Source organism: Canis lupus, chromosome 17 (genome assembly GCF_003254725.2).
Source record: "Canis lupus dingo isolate Sandy chromosome 17, ASM325472v2, whole genome shotgun sequence".
Classification (NCBI taxonomy): Eukaryota; Metazoa; Chordata; class Mammalia; order Carnivora; family Canidae; genus Canis; species Canis lupus.
In genome coordinates this window covers 60,221,711-60,240,042 of record NC_064259.1, presented here as the reverse complement: position 1 = coordinate 60,240,042, position 18,332 = coordinate 60,221,711, and the positions used below count along the sequence as shown (strand labels likewise).

The window sequence follows — 18,332 nt, the reverse complement described above, 5'->3', positions numbered from 1 at the left end:
CTTTCCCCCACTGATTCTGTCTCTCAAATAAACAATCTTAAAAAAAATTAAAAAAAATTTTTTTTTTTTTTAGAATGTTGGGGTGCCTGACTGGCTTAATCAAAAAAGCATGCAAATCTTTTCTTTTTTTAAGATTTATTTATTTTAGGGCAGCCTGGGTGGCTCAGCGGTTTAGCGCGGCCTTCAGCCCGGGGCGTGATCCTGGAGACCAGGGATGGAGTCCCACGTTGCACTACCTGTGTGGAGCCTGCTTCTCCCTCTGCCTGTCTCTCTCTCTCTCTCTCTGTTTCTCATGAATAAATAAATTTTAAAAATCTTAAAAAAAAAAAAAAAAAAAAAAGATAAGGGCAGCCCCGGTGGCTCAGCGGTTTAGCGCCGCCTGCAGCCCAGGGTGTGATCCTGGAGACCCGGGATCGAGTCCCACGTCAGGCTCCCTGCATGAAGCCTGCTTCTCCCTCTGCGTGTGTCTCTGCCTCTCTCTCTCTCCTCTCTGTGTCTCTCATGAATAAATAAATAAAATCTTTAAAAAAAAATTTCACTTATGAGCTCAAATTTTCACTGGCAACAAAAACTGTCGTTTCTTGAAGTGAGTCTTCCTTCCATTCATTTTTCTGATGGGGGGAGAAAGTTTGCCAAATACCCAAGACTAAATAACCATAACTTGTCTGGCAGTTGTTCTCTTATGTAAAAATGTTCTGTGAAAATAGTGGCTACTTAATCTCACAACTCAGTTTTTCAAGTGCTTTTCCTCAAGATGGTCGTTGGGCTCCAGTCTGCAGTAGAAGTGCTCTGTGTATTTCCCACTTGCCTCAGAAAATATTAAAGCTGTGCACTCAAGGGTTGAGATGTAATAAAACTAATATGTTTTACTGCTTCACCACGAAGTTTTTGGTCTATTTTTTAAACCATGAGGATGTGGGGGGTAAAGAGTACCATGACTACCGGTATAGTTTGGTGCTATTGCCTTGGATGTATGCTAAGATACTGATACCAGCAGTTTCCCCTCATTGCCTTTGCATCGGTGCAAACCCTAACACGTGGAAGAGGCAAATGATGTCCTAGTATCATTATGAAAATAGTTTTGACCTCACAATCCCCCTGAAAGTGTCTTGGGGGCACCCAGGAGTTTGTGGATCAAACTGAGAATCATTGTAGAGGAAGTTACCTGGCTTTGCAAGGTTTCAGTTGCCTTCTTTATCAAATAGGATTAATAATGCTACAGCTACCTCAGAGTGATGGGGCAATAGACCAGGATTGTTGTGGAAACTAAATAATTTAAAACATGTAAAACATTTAAAATAGTCTCTGGCACATTATGTTAGATAAGCATTTGCTAATATTATAGATATATAACTATAATATCCTACCTCATCAAATGGTCTTCCAAAATAAATTTATTGATAATGCATTAGTCCATACTAATGTAACGTAATTGTTGGATATTAGGTTGCTTCCAATTCTTCAACACCCTCATACATAAATCTTTGGTACTTCTCTGATTATTTAAATTCCTAAAGTGCTCAAGGAGTATACCCATTTCTTCACATCAACTGTTGAAAAGTATACAGAGAATATCAAAGTAGGAGAGCTGAAAATATAGAGGTCTATGGACCAAGTGAATATTTCACTTCAGTGGGGAGCATTACTTAAAGTGGACACAATCCAGGGTGTAGCCAAAAGTGTGAAAGAATGAACTGTGATGATCACAAAATGAATGTGTGGTGATGAATTGGAAGAGGCTGTGGTGTTGGTTGAGTCATCCTCATGAACACTGACATCACCCAGTTAACATACAAAGGGCCAGAAGACTGGTGCATTAGGTCCTGTCATTACTGCCAGAACAGGATTTTGCTTGGTGAACCACACCCAGGCCCAGGAAAGTGACCAGTACTTCATAACCAACACAAATAAGATTCCTAAGACTTGATGATGGGCCACTTCTTTCAAGTAATATTTAATTCAAAAAATACTAGTCTCCCCTGAAATTTAGAGACAAATACCTACAAAAGCCATTATTCAGAAATGGAACTTATTCAATATGAATATAATGTAAACACTAAGTAGGTTTTTGTAGCTTCTTTTTGTGTAATCTTGTTTATATTCAGGCTTTAAGGTCTGACTTCAAGATAATTAGAAACAAGATTCATGGAATCTAGACCTAGGCAGAAGTAATAGTGCAGATCATTGGAGAAGGGTGGAATTTTTCAGTAAAAAAATGCTGTAAGAAATGGTTATCCAGGGATGCCTGAGTGGCTCAGTGGCTGAGCGTCTGCCTTTGGCTCAGGGCGTGATCCTGGAGTCCTGGGATTGAATCCTGCATCAGACTCTCTACATGGAGCCTATTTCTCCTCTGCCTATGTCTCTGCCTTTCTCTGTATCTCAAATAAATAAATAAATAAATAAATAAATAAATAAATAATAATAAATAAATTTTTTTAAATGGTTATTCATACTTAAATATTAAATTGGGGCGCCTGGGTGGCTCAGTTACGCACCTGACTCTTGACCTCAGCTCAGGCCTCGTTCTCAGGGTCATGATTCAGGCCCCACATTGGGCTCCGTGCTGAGAGTGGCACCTACTAAATTGAATGAATGAATGAATGAATGAATGAATAAATGAAATTGGATCCTTATCCCAATGTACACAAAAATCAATTCTAGATGGAATACAGAATTTCTATGTGAAAGACAAAACCATAAACCTTTAAAAAGAAAACAAGGTATCACTGGATATCTTTCTGACCCCTGGAAGAGTTTGCTGGACACAAAAAACACTAACCTTGAACGCAAATATTAAGAAATTTGACATTAAGAATTTAGTTCAAGGGCAGCCCTGGTGGCTCAGCGGTTAAACGCCGCCTTCAGCCTAAGGTGTGATCCTAGAGACCAGGGATCAAGTCCCATGTCGGGCTCCCTGCGTGGAGCCTGCTTCTCCCTCTGCCTGTGTCTCTGCCTCTCTGTGTCTCTCATGAATAAATAAATAAAAATTAAAAAAAAATTTAGTGGGCAGCCCCGGTGGTGCAGCGGTTTAGCGCCGCCTGCAGCCCAGGGTGTAATCCTGGAGACTCTGGATCAAGTCCCACGTCAGGCTCTCTGCATGAAGCCTGCTTCTCTCTCTGCTTGTGTCTCTGCCTCTCTCTCTGTGTGTGTGTCTCTATGAATACATAAATAAAATCTTAAAAAAAAATTTAGTTCACTAAAAACTACCTTTAAACTGAAAAGAGAAGTCATAAATAGAACATATTTGCAATATGTATAAATAATTGATAATTTAGTACCAAAAAGAGTTAATGAGTTCTTACAAAACAACAATAAAAAGACAACCCAACGGAAATTGACAGAAGACATGAAGAGAGGAAAAAAAAAAAGAAGACATGAAGAGACATTTCATAAAAATGGAAATATAATGACCTAGTTATAAAAACTACAAAAAGGGGCCCTTGCGTGGCTCAGTGGTTGATCATCTGCTTTTGGCTCAGGTCATGATCCTGTGGTCCTGGGATTGAGTCCCACATCGGCTCTCTGCATGGAGCCTGCTTCTCCCTCTGCCTATGTCTCTGCCTCTCTGTGTGTGTCTCATGAATAAATAAAACTTTAAAAATAAATAAAAATAAAAATTACAAAAAGATCAATCTTATTAGTAACCAGGAAAATGCAAATCAAGACCACAATGAATTAATTTATCGTGATTAGATTGGCAGAAATTAAGATGTCTTTTTCTTTTTTTAAGATTTTATTTATTCATGAGAGGCACACAGAGAGAGAGAGACAGAGGGGCAGAGACACAGGCAGAGGAGCCTGACGTGGGACTTGATCCTGGATCTCCAGGATCACACCCCGGGGCTGAAGGCAGTGCTAAACCGCTGAGCCACCAGGGCTGCCCAGAAATTAAGATGTCTTAATGATACTAAGGGCTGGAAAGGATGTTTGTGAATAGGAATTCTTATACCACAGGAAGAAGCGCAAATCCATACAGTCACTTTGAAAAACAACTGAGCATTATTTTTTAAAGCAGCCTAAAGAAACTCTTGCACATGTGCATCAGGAGGGATATACAGAACATTCCACTATAACCCTGTTGCTAATAGAAAAGTAATGGTGCGATGCAAATAGCCAGCAACGGGAAAATGGATAAGATTATGGTACATTCACACCATGTAATACAACACAACAGGGTAAAAAGAATGAACGATTATATGCAACAACTTTGAAGAACTCTAGAAATGAAACGTTTGTTTAGAAAGTTCCTGGGCCGGGGGCGCCTGGATAGCTCAGTTGGTTGGGCATCTGGCTCTTGATTTCAGCTCAGGTCATGATCTCAGGGTTGAGATCAAGTCCTATGTTGGGCTCCACATTCAGTGCAGAGTCTGCTTGAGATTCTCTCCTCCCTCTACTGCTCCCCCTGCTTGTGCTTGCTCTCAAATAAAATCTTTTTTTAAAAAAGTTGTCTTTGGGGTACCTGGGTGGTTCAGTCAGTTAAGTGTTTGCCTTCTACTTGGGTCATGATCCTGGGAGTCCTGGCATCAAGCCTGCATCGGGTGCTCTGCTCAGTGGGGAGTCTGCTTCTCCCACTCTCTCTGTACTCCCTGCCCGGCTTGTGCACTTGCTTGCTTTCTCTCACTCTATCTCAAATAAATACAATCTTTTAAAAAATGGTTATCTCCTGAGGAGTACGTAGAGGTGGGTTCAAGAAGACATACATAGGTATGTGGCATTAGGAATATTCCAGCTTGCCTTTTTTTTTTTTTTTAAGATCTTATTTATTTATTCATGAGAAACATAGGCAGAGGGAGAAGCAGGCTCCCTGCAAGGAGCCCAACATGGGACTTAGAACTGGAGCCAAAAGCAGATTGGCTTTTGAGGCTGTGAGTTCGAACCCCATGTTGGGTGTAGAGATTACTGTAAATACATACATATGAATAGTACTGACCTTTGGGGACTCCAGCAGAGCAGGACTGGCCTGGAAATGAGTGATTACACACATCTAAGTGCCCAAGGGAGCATGAACAAGGCCCTGTAGAAACAGGAGAAAGAGCCAAACCCTCACAGCCTCTGGGAACGCTCCTGGGAATAACATTTGAGCCCTGTAACAGGGCGAAACATTCATCAGCCAACAGGGAAGAGATGGGGTTCTAGAATATTCTGGGTCTAGACGTCTATCCATTCATTTACTAATAGACACAGGTTGCTTCCATTATCTTGGCTATCGTAAATAATGTGAGAGGTGCACATATTTTTCAAGTAAGTACTTTTGTGTTTTGGGGTAAATACCCAATAGTGGAATTACTGGATTATATGCTATTTCTACTTTTATTTTTTTGAGGAACCTCCAATCTGTTTTCCACGATGGCACCAGTTTACACCCCAACCCACAGGGCACAAAGGTTCCCTTTCCTTCACATTCTTATCAGTATTTGTTTTTTTGATATTAGTCATTCTGACTGGTATAGGTGATTTGCATTTCCTTGATGATTGGTGATGTTGAGCATCTTTTCATGTGTCAGCCATTTCTAGGTCTTCTTTGGAAAACTGTCTATCCAGGTCTTCGGCCCATTGTTTAGGCAATTGTTGCTGTTGGTGGGGATTGTGGTGTTGAGTTGTAGAAGTTCTTTATATATTTTAGATATTAACCCCTTATTGAATAGATCATTTGCAAATATCTTCTCCCATTCAGTAAGTTGCTTTGGGATTATGTGAATTTTGCATTCTATTCTATAGCCTATAAAAAAAACCCTCCTCTAAATGTGGGTTTACACACTTGCATTTAGAGATACACCATGTTTATCTTGTGGCTTCATAAACCCCACCTTGTGAAAGTCAGACCTCAAGATTCCCTGATCTTCAGTATTTTGATTGTTGCTGATTTTACCATCCTGTGCCACTTGCCCAACCAGTCTCTGACCCCTCTCAAGGGCCTCTGTGCCATCAGTACATACTTGTCCCTATTGACTGGAAACACCCCATTTCTTTCCTGTTGGCTGATGAATGTTTCACCCTGTTACAGGGCTCAAATGTTATCCCCAGGAGTGTTCCCAGAGGCTGTGAGGGTTTGGCCCTTTCTTCTGTTTCTACAGGGCCTTGTTCATGCTCCCTTGGGCACTTATCAGATGTGTATAATCACTCATTTCCAGGCCAGTCCTGCTCTGCTGGAGTCCCCAAAGGTCAGTACTATTCATATGTATGTATTTACAGTAATCTCTAAACCCAACATGGGGTTCGAACTCACAACCTCAAAATCAAGAGTCACATGGTCCTCAGACTGAGCCAGCCAGGAGCCTCAAGGCCAGTACTGTTTTCTACTCACCCCCGTGGCCCCAGAGCCCACCCAAATTAACTCTCAGCAAAGCTCCTCTTAATCAAACAGTGAAACAGCCCCAGGGCGGAAGTGTCAGGAGAGACTGCCATGGAGATAGACGGAAGGGGATCAGATCTGAAGGGGATCAGATCGGAATTCAGAGGCCAGGTGCTACAGACACAGAGGACTCCACAGGGGACTCTCTCCTTGTGCCAGGCACTCCTCCCCTCTGTCACACTTAGAGCTACCACTACTGGAAGCAAAAGAGAAACCAAAGTTGCCAAGCTTTATTTCGGTTGTACTGATTACAGATAACATATCTGACTCTATTTCCCGCCCCACACAATACAGCCCCCTGAGTAGGCTCAGCCACCCCTGCCCCCAGTCTCATTTCTTATCTTCCTCCTTTTTGTCCTTCTTGCCATCCTTGTTGGCCTGCGAGGCCAGAGAGCCCATGGCATTTCGAATAGCTTCGTTGTTGGGATCCACGCCTGGAAGGTTCTCCAGGACGCTCTGAAGGAACTCAGGGTCCTGCATCACATCATAATCATCCTCCTCCTGTAAAAGGGCAGTGTCAACTTGGGGCAAGGGCTGAGCTCTCTGGGGAACCCACTGCTGCCTGAACTCCTCTCCACTTGACTAGGGGTGGGGACACCTCTGGCCGAGGGCAAAAAGGACCATTCAGGAAAACGCCAGTGCCTAAATATGGTACCAACTCACATTTATTACTGACCAAACAGAGAAACTTGAACTTTGCTTCCTGAGCATACAGGATAAAAACAGATGCCATCAGGTTCAGATTTCTTGCTATCAGACACCCACTCCTTCTTCTTTGCCTTAGACCCTCTTTCAACCTCCTGGGAAGACAATACCTATCCACCTGTTTAGAATGATCCCACCAAGAAGGAAGGAAAATTAAAGATCAGGACACTTACACAACCCAGACTGAATTCATTCTATTGCCTTAACAGGGTTTACAAACAAGAAATGTGTATCTGTGTGTTTCTTTCCCTCTGCTCCTCATAAAGCTCATCTATGAAACCCTGAAGAATGGTTCCAGGCCTAGAGGGCTAGGGGACTTCAAGTGAGATCGGGGTGGGGAGTCACTGCTGGCCCTCACCTTGGCGGGCTCAGATGTGTCCATGGCTGAACTGGCATCGATGTCAGCTGATTCTGCCTGGCCGAACTCTGAGGAAAAGAGGTCTGTTCAGCTCCACTACCCAATCTCTCTGCCTGAGCACCACTTCCCCGGCCCTGGCTCACCTGCACCCTGCAGGGACATCTGCATGGCATAGGCAATCTGCTCCTCCTCAGTCATACTGCTTAGGTCGGGGAGCCCGCTGCGGCCAAACTCCTGCTGGCTGATGGTCATCTTCAGCAGGGCATCATCGGAGTCTGGAAAAAGGAAGAGAGCGGCAGAGTAGAACTGGCGCTGTGTTCCACACAGACCCACCCCCAAACTGTTCCCCCAGCTCATACACGCCTATGCTGCCAGGCCTCCCCACCACTACTCCAGCATCTACGCCCGGCTCCCTGGCCCCATCCCTCACCTTCGGCCCCAGCTGTAGCAATCCCCGCCTCAGCAGCAGAGGCTGCAGCTGCCCGCCGGGCCTCCTCCTCCTGCCGCTGCCGCTGCTCTTCCATAGAAACACGGAGGGCCTAGCGAAGGGCAGGGCAAGGTTAGATGTTCCACCCGCCCTCTTCGCAGGCACTGGGAAGTCAGCTGAGGGGTGGGAAGGGAACATAAAACGGCAGCTTCTGGTCTGAGCACATGGGGAAGAACCTGGGGAGGTAAGAGGTGACGGGGAAAATGGAAGGACTTGGGCAAAGCCTGGGGTTTAATCAGAAGTAAATAAGACAGTCCGACATCGGTTCCCCTACAGATCACACAGAATTAAGGGGAAAAGGGACCAAAAAGGAGTCTGGGAAAATAAGTTCAGGACTGTCTGGGCCAAGATACACTATGTGGCAGGTGAGTCCTCAATACAGGAGGACAACATAGGACCCTTGGGCTCTACCTGAGGTCAACGTTTGCTCACCAGGGCCAGCTCGGGATCAGCACTGGGATCCACTCCGAATTCAAAGTCACTAGCACCAAGACCCAGCATGGCACCACCTTCACCAGCCAGAATTGGAGAACTGATGAGCGCATCAGCCAAGCTGGGCCCAGGGGGCACTGTCACCAGATGAGAACCGGTTCCATCTTTGCCATTCAATGTGTTTACAAAGGCTGTCAGCTTTTCTGTGTTCACCTCCTGGGGGAGGGAAGAACACAGGAGGCTCTCCTTCCCGCCCTACTCCCCTTCCTCCGTCATTTCAGCTCTTATCTGTAGCTACTGTCTCACAGCGCAGGCACTCCTCTGGGTAAGGACTGTTCCATTTAATAACCAAATTGAGTCCATGCTCCCCAACCCGTCCTTACTTACCTCTTCCCCAAAGTTGATAATGTCAACATTTACTTTCTCCTTCTTGAGACGTTTAGCCAGTTTCACCAGCTAGGAAGAGGGAAGATAAAGGAGGAAATCTGTTCCATACCATGAGGGGAAATGACACACCTCACAAAAGCATACAGAAATCGGTTAACCTCCCCGAGGCCCCCAACAGAAACACTGAATTCTGCACATCCACCTTCCCCCAAAATGATGAACATAATGCCTAAGGCTCTCCTAAGGCCCAAGAGACCCCACTGCCACATTCCCCAGCTGTCACCTGGACTCACATCCTTCTCGTTGTCCTCCACGGGGCTTCCCACGAAGGCAATAATGCGCATCTTGTGATTCTTGCCCTGCCTGTGCTTCAGAGCCAGCTTGTAAAGGAAGGGGAAGTTCTTACAGTCAGCCAAAGGAATCACTTAGCTCTCTCCTCTGTTACGCTGCTTCTTTTCTTATGGTTTCTATGTTCCTCCAGTCTATTCATGTTCCTACAAAGTCTAACCCCTTCTCCACCCTTCCCTCCTTGCTGTGCCTTTGTCGGGACAAGGAAGAGGGGCTAAGCCTTAATTCCAGGGGTCTTTTCCTTCACCCATCACCAGTCCTGGAATTCATCCCACCATATCCTTTCTACTCCTTTCTCTGGGTCACTTCTCTTCCCCTCCTGTGGTTCTAGCTCAAGATACTAGGGAAGAAATGAACAACATCGGGGGCAGAACCTCAGAACAAGGAGGAACAATCAAAGGGATCCAGTAGGACTCACATGAGCCACGCGGATACCAGTGCAGAAGGTGATCTTGCCCTTGGGTTGCACAGTGTGGAGCTTGGAAAGAATGCGGCCAGTGTCAGGGGTGAGTGTGGTCAGCACTTCACAGTCACTGGGAGGTAGGGAAAGAGTTTCTATAATTTCAGGTCAGGACAAGTGCCTCCAAACCTGTGTTTGACTCATCTTTTCTTTTTTTTTTTTTCCATCTTTTCTTTTTTTAGGAAGCTCTACACCCAACATGGGGCTTGAACTCATAACCCCAAGATCAAGAGTCACATACTCTACTGACTGAGCCAGCCGGTTGCTACTGACTCATCTTTTCTTTAAAGACCTTGATAGTAACTGTAATCGCTACTTTTCTTAATCAAACATTTACTGTTTAGAGAGTAGATCTTAAAAGTTCTCATTATAAGGAAAGAAAAATTTGTAACTATGTAAGATATGGCTGTTAACTAAACTTACCACAATCACCATTTCATAACACATACACATATCAAATCATTATGTTGTATACCTTAAACTGATGCTATATGTCAATTGTATCTCAATAAAATTGAGGGGGAAAATCTAGTGTTTAGTAGATATGAGCACAGAAAGTAAGGGGTTGACTTTGTAAAAAACTTGCCCTCTTCCTCTCAATGTTTCCCTTGAACTCTTCTCATGTTATCCTGTTCTCAGGGCCCCAAGAATCCAACTGTGGTGGACGCTTGAGTATGTCTCCCACCCACTCCATTTCTAGACCCACGTGCCAGCTAACAACATATATACTGGGACGGGAGGTTACTCATTTGAGGATTATCAGTTCCTAAAACAAATCACTGTGGGGTAAAACAGGCCCCGGGGACTTTTACCCAAAATGACTTCTCATTGACTTTTAAATATATTGTGAAATTTCACCCCAGATTTAGTTTCATAACTGTATTAAATTCAGATTAATATTAAACTCATGTTGCTATTTATATTTCTACTGGATAGTGAAGAAGGTAGTCTAGAAAAGGCTGATGGGCAAATGCAAAGTTCAGCAACCTAACACAACCGGTCACATGTAAGAAACTACCCACCCACCTACCAAGCCCCTTCCTCCTCTGCCCCATGTACTTGGCCAGTGTGATGAGGCCCACGTTGTTTTCAGGGTTGCTGCGGGTCTTAGAGTGACAAACTATGTTGACAGCATCTTGTTGGGCCTGCAGCCGGGTGGGTAAGAAGTCCCCATTCCGCATATACTCACTGTTGTCCACACTGTCAGATTAGGAGAGAAGAAAGAGAAGACATATTGCAGGATCGCTAAGACAGTCTCTCTAGTTTCAGGGACCCCTACCCTACCCTCCAACACTTCTGTGAGGAACACTGTCATGCATAGCAGTGGCTCTCAGTCTCTGTGAATCACAGAACCACCTATAAATTACACACACACATACACACACACACACACACACACAGACTTTCAAGCCTTACATCGAACTTACTGACTCAAAATGACCAAAGGAGAGGTGCCCGGGTGGCTCAGTCAGGTGCACAGCCAACTACTGATTTCAGACCAGGTCATGATCTCAGGGTTGTGAGATCAAGGCCCCACATTGGCTCGGCACTGGGTGTGGAGCCTGCTTAAGATTCTCCTTCTCCCTCTGCCCATCCCCCCTTCCTCTCTTTAAAAAAAAAAAAACAAAAAAAAACAAAGGAGGAAACTTTCTACAAATGATTCTGATAAACACCAAACATTGCAATCTGTTCATGTACCACAATCACCTTCTTATAAGCTGCAGTTCAGTGTTATTAAGCACTGTCATGGATGAATATTCTAACTTTGCCTTCAAAATAGAAGTATTCCAAAGGTAGAAAATACTTATAAAATACATGCTTGGCAGCACTGAGTGCAGGAAAGCACAATACAATCATCTGGTTAAGTGTTTAACAGCGGGCAGCCCAGGTGGCTCAGCGGTTTAGCACTGCCTTCGGCCCAGGGCATGATCCTGGAGACCTAGGATGGAGTCCCACATTGGGCTTCCTGCATGGAGCCTGCTTCTCCCTCTGCCTGTGTCCCTGCCTCTCTTCTCTGTCTCTTATGTAAGCAAGGGGACTTGAGAGGTAGGGGAGAAAGACAGTGGGGAGTGTGGCTTCAGGGCTCACACTTAGTCATGCATCAGAACACTGGGAGGGGATGGTGGTATGGTGGTATTAAAAACACAGATGACTTAACACCTAAGTATGCATACCTAAAAAAGTTTAGTTTTTCTACTCTTGACATATATATGAATTGAGTAATATACCTATTTCTTGACTACTTTTGTTCAATAGTATATAATTTCTCCCAACAAAAATTCATCTCAAAATAAGGGCTTATGGGACACCGGGGTGGCTCAGCGGTTGAGCATTTGCCTTGGGCTCAGGGTGTGACCCTGGGTCCAGGGATCCAGTCCCAACTCCCCTGCAGGGAGCCTGCTTCTCCCTCTGCCTGTGTCTCTACCTCTCTGTGTGTGTCTCTCATGAATAAGTCAATAAAATCTTCAAAAAATAAAAAAAAAAAATAAGGGCTTATGATATTATCTAGCCATTCCATAAAGTCTTCATTTAAAAACGAATACAGAAAGGGACTCCTGGGTGGCTCAGCGGTTGAGCATCTGCCTCGGGCTCAGGGTGTGATCCTGGGTCCAGGGATCCAGTCCCACATCGGGCTCCCTGCATGGAGCCTGCTTCTCCCTCTGCCTGTGTCTCTGCCTCTCTCTGTGTGTGTCTCTCATGAATAAATAAATAAAATCTTTTAAATAAATAAATAAATAAATAAATAAGAATACAGATGCCTGGACTTCCCTGGCTGGGAGTCTGAATTCACAGATGGAGAACAGAGTCAAATACCTGCAATTTTTAACAAACTCCTCCACAGAATTTTGATGCACAGCAGAGCATGAGGCTCTACAGAAAAAAAGAAAAAAAAAAAAAAGGAGTGGCTCTCATCATTATTCTGTGCCTGGGCTATTACAGTTGATCACCAATATGTCTCTCTGGGCCTAATATTTCTTCCTATACATCAACCCAGGCCAATTTTTTTTCTTTTTTAAGTTTCCACACCCAGCGTGGAACCCAATACAGGGCTTGAACTCCTAACTCTTGAGATGAAGACCTGAGCTGAGGTCAAGAGCCAGACACTTAATCCACTGAGCCACCCAGATGCCCCCAGGCCAATACTCTTAACTGCCATTTTGTATACAGCTCTGTCTCCACCAGGCTCAGAACTCTTTCAGAAGTCCTCTATTGAAGGGTACCAGAGTTCAACCTCTGAGCTTGACATTTGTGGTTTTCTTTCAAAGAAAGTACCTTAAACCATCAATCTTAAAACCAAGTCACAGTAGCCTATTTCCGAATCCCTAACCACACACATTGGGCATTTACACTTCAGCAGCTGTTTCTGCCCTTGCCCCTATCTGCCATGGTCTCTCCTCAGCATTTATCAAAAAGTCCCTTCAAGGTTTCTCTTAAATCCCCTCTTGAAGACTCAAGTACACTGCAACTAACAGATGTGCAGTGCTATCCAGTTTATGGAGTACCATCACAAACATTTTACCTACCCGTGTTATAAGGCAAGTGGAGGTCATGATTATTCCCCATGAGAGATTTACTACATTCTCAAGAACATGCAGCTGGTAAGTAGCAGAAAACACAGGATTTTTTATTCCAAACTCTGTTCTTTTCTACCGTAATATGCTCTGTCCCAGAAGTTGCCAGATTTAGCAAATAAACATATAGGACTCCCAGTTAAATGTGAACTACACATAATTAACAAATAATCCTTTAGTATAAATAGGTCCTGTGCAATAGTTGAGACATACTTACAGCCACGTTTTATATTAAAAACTACTACTTCTATGAATTCAAATTTAGCTGGGCATCTTACTTATATTTTATCTGGCAATGTTATCCTTCATTCCCTGCCCCCCAAAGAAAACTCTTAGGTGGCTGTTCCATCCAACTGGCAATTTGTGTTTGTGTTCTATTCCATACTATATTCTACTCTTAAACTTTGAAGAAACTGTTGAAACCTTGCAAAAAGTGTGTCCTCCGCTTGGGGCAGATGAGCCTGAGAAGCAGGACTCTGGCTACCTACAGACAGCAGATCTGGGGCTGGCCTTAAGACGACGCTAAAATACAGCAAGGAAGCGGGGATCGGCCGGTAAATCACTGACAGAGGCCTGATGAGTAGGGGGTGGGGGGGCGCGGTATTCGGGGCCCGTCCTCCGCTCCCGGGCCGGGATGACTCAGGGAGTCGACGGGGCGCCTTCCCCCCTGGACCAGGGCCGCATCTCACCGAACGGCACCCCACCCCCACCCAGGCCCAGCCGGCCTCGCGCGACACGCGCCCCCACTCAGTCCCGCCCCTCACGGGTCCCGAGGTAGCTCCTCACCAAACCATAGTGCTTTCCAACACCATCTTTCCACCTTCCTCCCTTTCCGACCGGTTCTTCTAGACTGCCCAACAACAAATCCTTCCATTGGCCCAGCGCTTACCACCAATCACAGGCCTCGCTCGGCCGGCCGCTTCCGCTCCCCTCCGCGTTGCTCTCTGGGAGTTGTAGGCACCGCCCAAATAAAAGGATAGGTAAGGGGCGGCCGGCGCGCGTCTTTCCCTGGCTTTCCTTCCTTCCCTGGTTGAATTCCCTGTTGGCGGGTCTAAGAGAAGCGGTGGAGGAACCTTTGAAATTGCTGTAGATGAGGCTCTTGGGTGGCTTGGTGGTTGAGCGTCTGCCTTAGGCTCAGGTCGTGGTCCCGAGGCCCTGATACCGAGTCCCGCCTGGGGCTCCCCGGAGCGAGCCTGCTTCTCCCTCTGCTTGTGTCTCAGCCTCGCTCTGTGTCTCTCATGAATAAATAAATAAAATCTTGGAAGGAAGGAAGGAAGGAGGGAGGGAGAGAGGAAGGAATTGCTGTGGATGTGTCTGCCAGCATCTTCATTTTTTAGAAAGTGGTGGGATGACCAATGAAATTCCAGCTCCGTCACTTCCCCATAGCGCTTTGTGCACCTAACCACTAAGCCCTTTTCCTCCCAAATTTAATTTCTCTCTCTCCCGTGTAATTAAGGGCAAAAAAAGGTGTCTTAATCTTTGCAATTCCCTGAGCCCAGTATAGAGCCTGACACATGGTTGGAACCCAGAAAATGTTTGACCAACCAATTCTTGTATAACTAACTCCCAAAAAAGAGGAGACAAACTGGTAAACCATTTTGATTTGTTAATCAAGAATAACATTCAAAAATGCTTTGGACGGGATCCCTGGGTGGCGCAGCGGTTTGGCGCCTGCCTTTGGCCCAGGGCGCGATCCTGGAGACCCGGGATCGAATCCCACATCAGGCTCCCAGTGCATGGAGCCTGCTTCTCCCTCTGCCTGTGTCTCTGCCTCTCTCTCTCTCTCTCTCTCTCTCTGTGACTATCATAAATAAAAAAAAAAAAAAAAAAAAATGCTTTGGATTACCTTCCCCTACACACACATGAAACTGAAAATTCTAGGTCTCTCTCTCCTGGAAGGCAGAGGGAAAGGAAAAAGACACCAAGCATGGCTACAGAATACCATACTTGGAAATGGGGGACAGGAGTGTTGTGGATATTACCTAGGTGTTGGTTTTAAATGTTTTTTGCTTATTTGTGTTTGTGTTTTTGTTTTTAGAGAGGGGGTGGAGGGGCAGAGGGAGAGGAAGAGAATCTTAAGCAGCCTCTACCCCAGTTCCTCCCACGTGGACCCCAATTATGGGCTCCATCTCACAATCCCACAATCATGACCTGAGCAGAACAGGAGTCTGAGGCTTAACCAACAAAACCACCCAGGCACCCCTAGAGATTGGTTTTAATAGCTATGTCAAAAGTTACTGGTAACCATCAGAGCTTGAATAGGAGTAAAATCTCCCTATCATTAGAGTGGGGGGAAAAGCTGTCAATATAACCATAGACAGGAAAGGGTAAACAAATAAAGCACAGAAAAATAATTAGTGGCAAGTTCAAACATAACCAAAATATTTTCAAACAAGACAATAAATACATTAAAAAATATATCTACACAATGTAGAGACACACCAAACTAAGTGATACAAGGTAAAAATAAAGGGGAAATGTGAAAAAAAATTAGTAATAACAAAAAACATGTGTAGCTATATTAATATTGCACAAAACACAATCAGCAAAAATAGCTGAGATCAGATCAGGAGAGAGGTATTTCAGGGACACCTGGGTGGCTCAGTGGTTGAGTGTTTGCCTTTGGCTCAGGTCGTGATCCTGGGGTCCTAGGATCCAGTCCCACATGAGGCTTGCCACAGGGAGCCTGCTTCTCCCTCTGCCTGTGTCTCTGCCTCTCTCTATGTGTCTCTCATGAATAAATAAATCTTTTTTTTTAAAAAGGGAGAAAAAAATTAAAAAAAATTTTTTTAATTTAAAAATAAAAAAAAGGAGAGGGATATTTCATAAAATATAAAACTCATCATCAACAACAACAACAAAAATGCTCTGGGTTAATCAGGATAATACAGCTCCAAAGACAAGTTGACCATCAGGGATAACTATAAGTTAGTATTCTTCTAAATGTATATGAAGACAAACATTCAACCCAAAGGGCCTAGAAATTGAATGTTCTGGAATGTCATCACTGTTCTGGGGAACCATGATCCATGATACCTGTGCGAGAAGTGTCACCTTCTCAGCTTTAGTCAGATATTTAATAAGTTGTAACCAGTGCTTAGTTAGTACTCTTTTTAAAAAAGATTTTGTTTATTTATTCATGAGAGATACAGAGAGAGAGAGGCAGAGACACAGGCAGAGGGAGAAGCAGGCTCCATGCAGGGAGCCTGAGGTGGGACTCAATCCCAGGACTCCAGGATCACACCCTGAGCTGAAGGCAGGCACTAAACCGCTGAGCCACCCAGGGATCCCCTTAGTATACTTTTAAAAGTATATGGAGATATTGTAAAGAATACAAAATATAGTGACCATTAAAAACTGAGGTAATGGGACGCCTGGGTAGCTCAGCAGTTGAGCATCTGCTTTCGGCCCAGGGCGTGATCCTGGAGACCCGGGATCGAATCCCACGTCGGGCTCCCTGCATGGAGCCTGCTTCTCTCTCTGCCTGTGTTTCTGCCTCTTTCTCTCTCTCTCTGTGTCTCCCATGAATAAATAAATAAAATCCTTTAAAAAAAAAACTGAGATAATGGAGAGTACCTGGGTGGCTCAGTCAATTAAGCATCCAACTGTTGGTTTTGGCTCAGGTCCTGATCTTATGGGTGGTGGGATCAAGTGCCATGTTGAGCTCTGCACTCAGCAAGGAGTCTGCTTGAAGATTCCTCCTTCTGCCCCTCTCCCCACTCTCTATCTCAAATAAATAAATAAATCTTTAAAAAAATGAGAGTGAAAAATAGGTGCTATATGATTGACTTAATTCAACCTGGAAAATGGAGAACATACTGTCTTTGAACAGGATGTCCTGTTAGCATTATGTCAGAAGCTACTCAGTTAAAAGATATGTGAGTTGTAACAATGCACACAAACGATGAAATCTGATAGGATCAAGTTTCTGTAAAATAAGAGTTCTGTAATGAAAAAAGCAAAAATGAAACCATTCATTTTACCTGTGATTCAGGTACTATTTTGGGCACTTGGAAGGGAACAAAACAAAATCCTGCCCTTGTGAAGCTTATATTTTATGGGAAAAGGCAGAGAAATCAATAAGCAAGTAAATAGATACATAAAATATAAACATTAGGTATTTATATAATTTAATATTCATTTATATAGTATTAAAGTTTATATTTTTAAAAAATTATTTATTTATTTGACAGAAAGAGCAAGAGAGCACAAGCAGGGGAGTGGCAGAAAGAGGGAGAAGCAGGCTCTCCACTGAGCAGGGAGCCCAATGCTGGGCTCCATCCCAGGACCCCAGGATCATGACCTGAGCCAAAGGCAGACACTTTAAGACTAAAGGTGCCCCTAATGTTTACATATTACCTTATATGTTAAATTTATATATAAATATATATAATATGTTGCATCATATTAAAATATATACAAATTTTAAAAATATATACAATTTTTATTCAAATAATGGTGATCACCTCAGAGAAAAATAAACCAGTGTGGATGAGGTTTCTATTTTATATAAGTAGGATATTAGGGAAGCCTTACAGAGACCTAAACAATACCTCGGGGAGGGGTGCCTGGGTGGCTCAGTGGTTGAGCATCTGCCTTTGGCTCAACTATCCAGTCTCACATCGGGCTCCCTGAGGGGAGCCTGCTTCTCCCCTCTGCCCGTGTCTCTGACTCTGTGTGTCTCTCATGAATAAATCTTAAAAAATAACAACAAAAAAACAATACCTGCGGGAAAGAGCAAGTGGAAATGCCCTGAGGCAAGAGTGTATTTAGGAACATGGAGTCCAGGATGTGAGGGCAATCTGGCTGCGACATCCGTCACCACATTCATCGCCAGGGTTGATTTGGCTGATCTGGCTGCCTAGGTGGGTGTCCCCTTCCTCTGTCACCACTCCATGTGCATCCCTCCCGAAGCTACTGTGCCCTCAGGGGAAGAAGATGACCATCCCCAATAGAGGAGGACCGTCCTTCAGTCAAGGGTATACAAGTAGCAAAACAAAATCCTGCATTCCCATCTAGTGCTCCCCTGCTAGAACCTCCAAAAAAGCTCTCAAGAACATGGAGTCCAGTAGAGATGGGAGTAGAGGGAGAGAGGGAGAGAAGAAAAAAGCCAAAGAAGCAAAGGCAGTAAATAGTTTGGTATATAGCCTAACATCATTTTAATGATTCTGAGTGAGATAGATGCTGTTGGAAAGTTTTCAACAGAGGATTGACAGGATCTGATGTAGTGT

At 44.2% G+C, this 18,332-nt stretch overlaps 1 protein-coding gene and 1 long non-coding RNA gene across 5 annotated transcripts in view; one reads left to right on the top strand and one right to left on the bottom strand.

The window, feature by feature from the left end:
* The window catches only part of LOC118351240 (uncharacterized), a 40,761-nt gene extending 30,030 nt beyond the window's left edge, over positions 1-10,731 (top strand). The window contains exon 2 of the long non-coding RNA XR_004806373.2: positions 9,401-10,731. This is a non-coding gene — a long non-coding RNA (uncharacterized LOC118351240). The remainder of the gene's footprint in view (positions 1-9,400) is intronic.
* On the bottom strand, positions 6,563-14,043 carry PSMD4 (proteasome 26S subunit ubiquitin receptor, non-ATPase 4). 4 transcript variants are annotated; one of them, XM_025453036.2, is made up of 10 exons: positions 13,888-14,043; positions 10,556-10,729; positions 9,488-9,602; positions 9,015-9,101; positions 8,722-8,790; positions 8,335-8,550; positions 7,846-7,954; positions 7,559-7,690; positions 7,416-7,483; positions 6,563-6,853 (listed from the first exon to the last, which is right to left on the bottom strand). In XM_025453036.2, exons 1-10 carry the CDS (start codon positions 13,911-13,913, stop codon positions 6,683-6,685), a joined length of 1,167 nt encoding a protein of 388 aa, XP_025308821.1. In that variant the 5' UTR covers positions 13,914-14,043; the 3' UTR covers positions 6,563-6,682. The 4 variants fall into 4 exon arrangements, with proteins under 4 accessions (XP_025308821.1, XP_025308822.1, XP_048951879.1 ...); XM_025453037.2 differs by having other exon boundaries at positions 10,589-10,729; XM_049095922.1 differs by lacking the exon at positions 8,335-8,550.
* Positions 14,044-18,332: the final 4,289 nt, after the last annotated feature.

Excerpts from the sequence above, each read along its gene's own strand:
- PSMD4 (XM_025453036.2), bottom strand. The coding sequence starts at position 13,913 with ATGGTGTTGGAAAGCACTATGGTTTG. Across the intron at positions 9,102-9,487 it reads CTGGTATCCGCGTGGCTCAT|CTGGCTCTGAAGCACAGGCA; the intron begins GTGAGTCCTACT and ends TTCCTTTACAAG. Across the intron at positions 7,955-8,334 it reads CTGATCCCGAGCTGGCCCTG|GCCCTCCGTGTTTCTATGGA; the intron begins GTGAGCAAACGT and ends GCCCTTCGCTAG.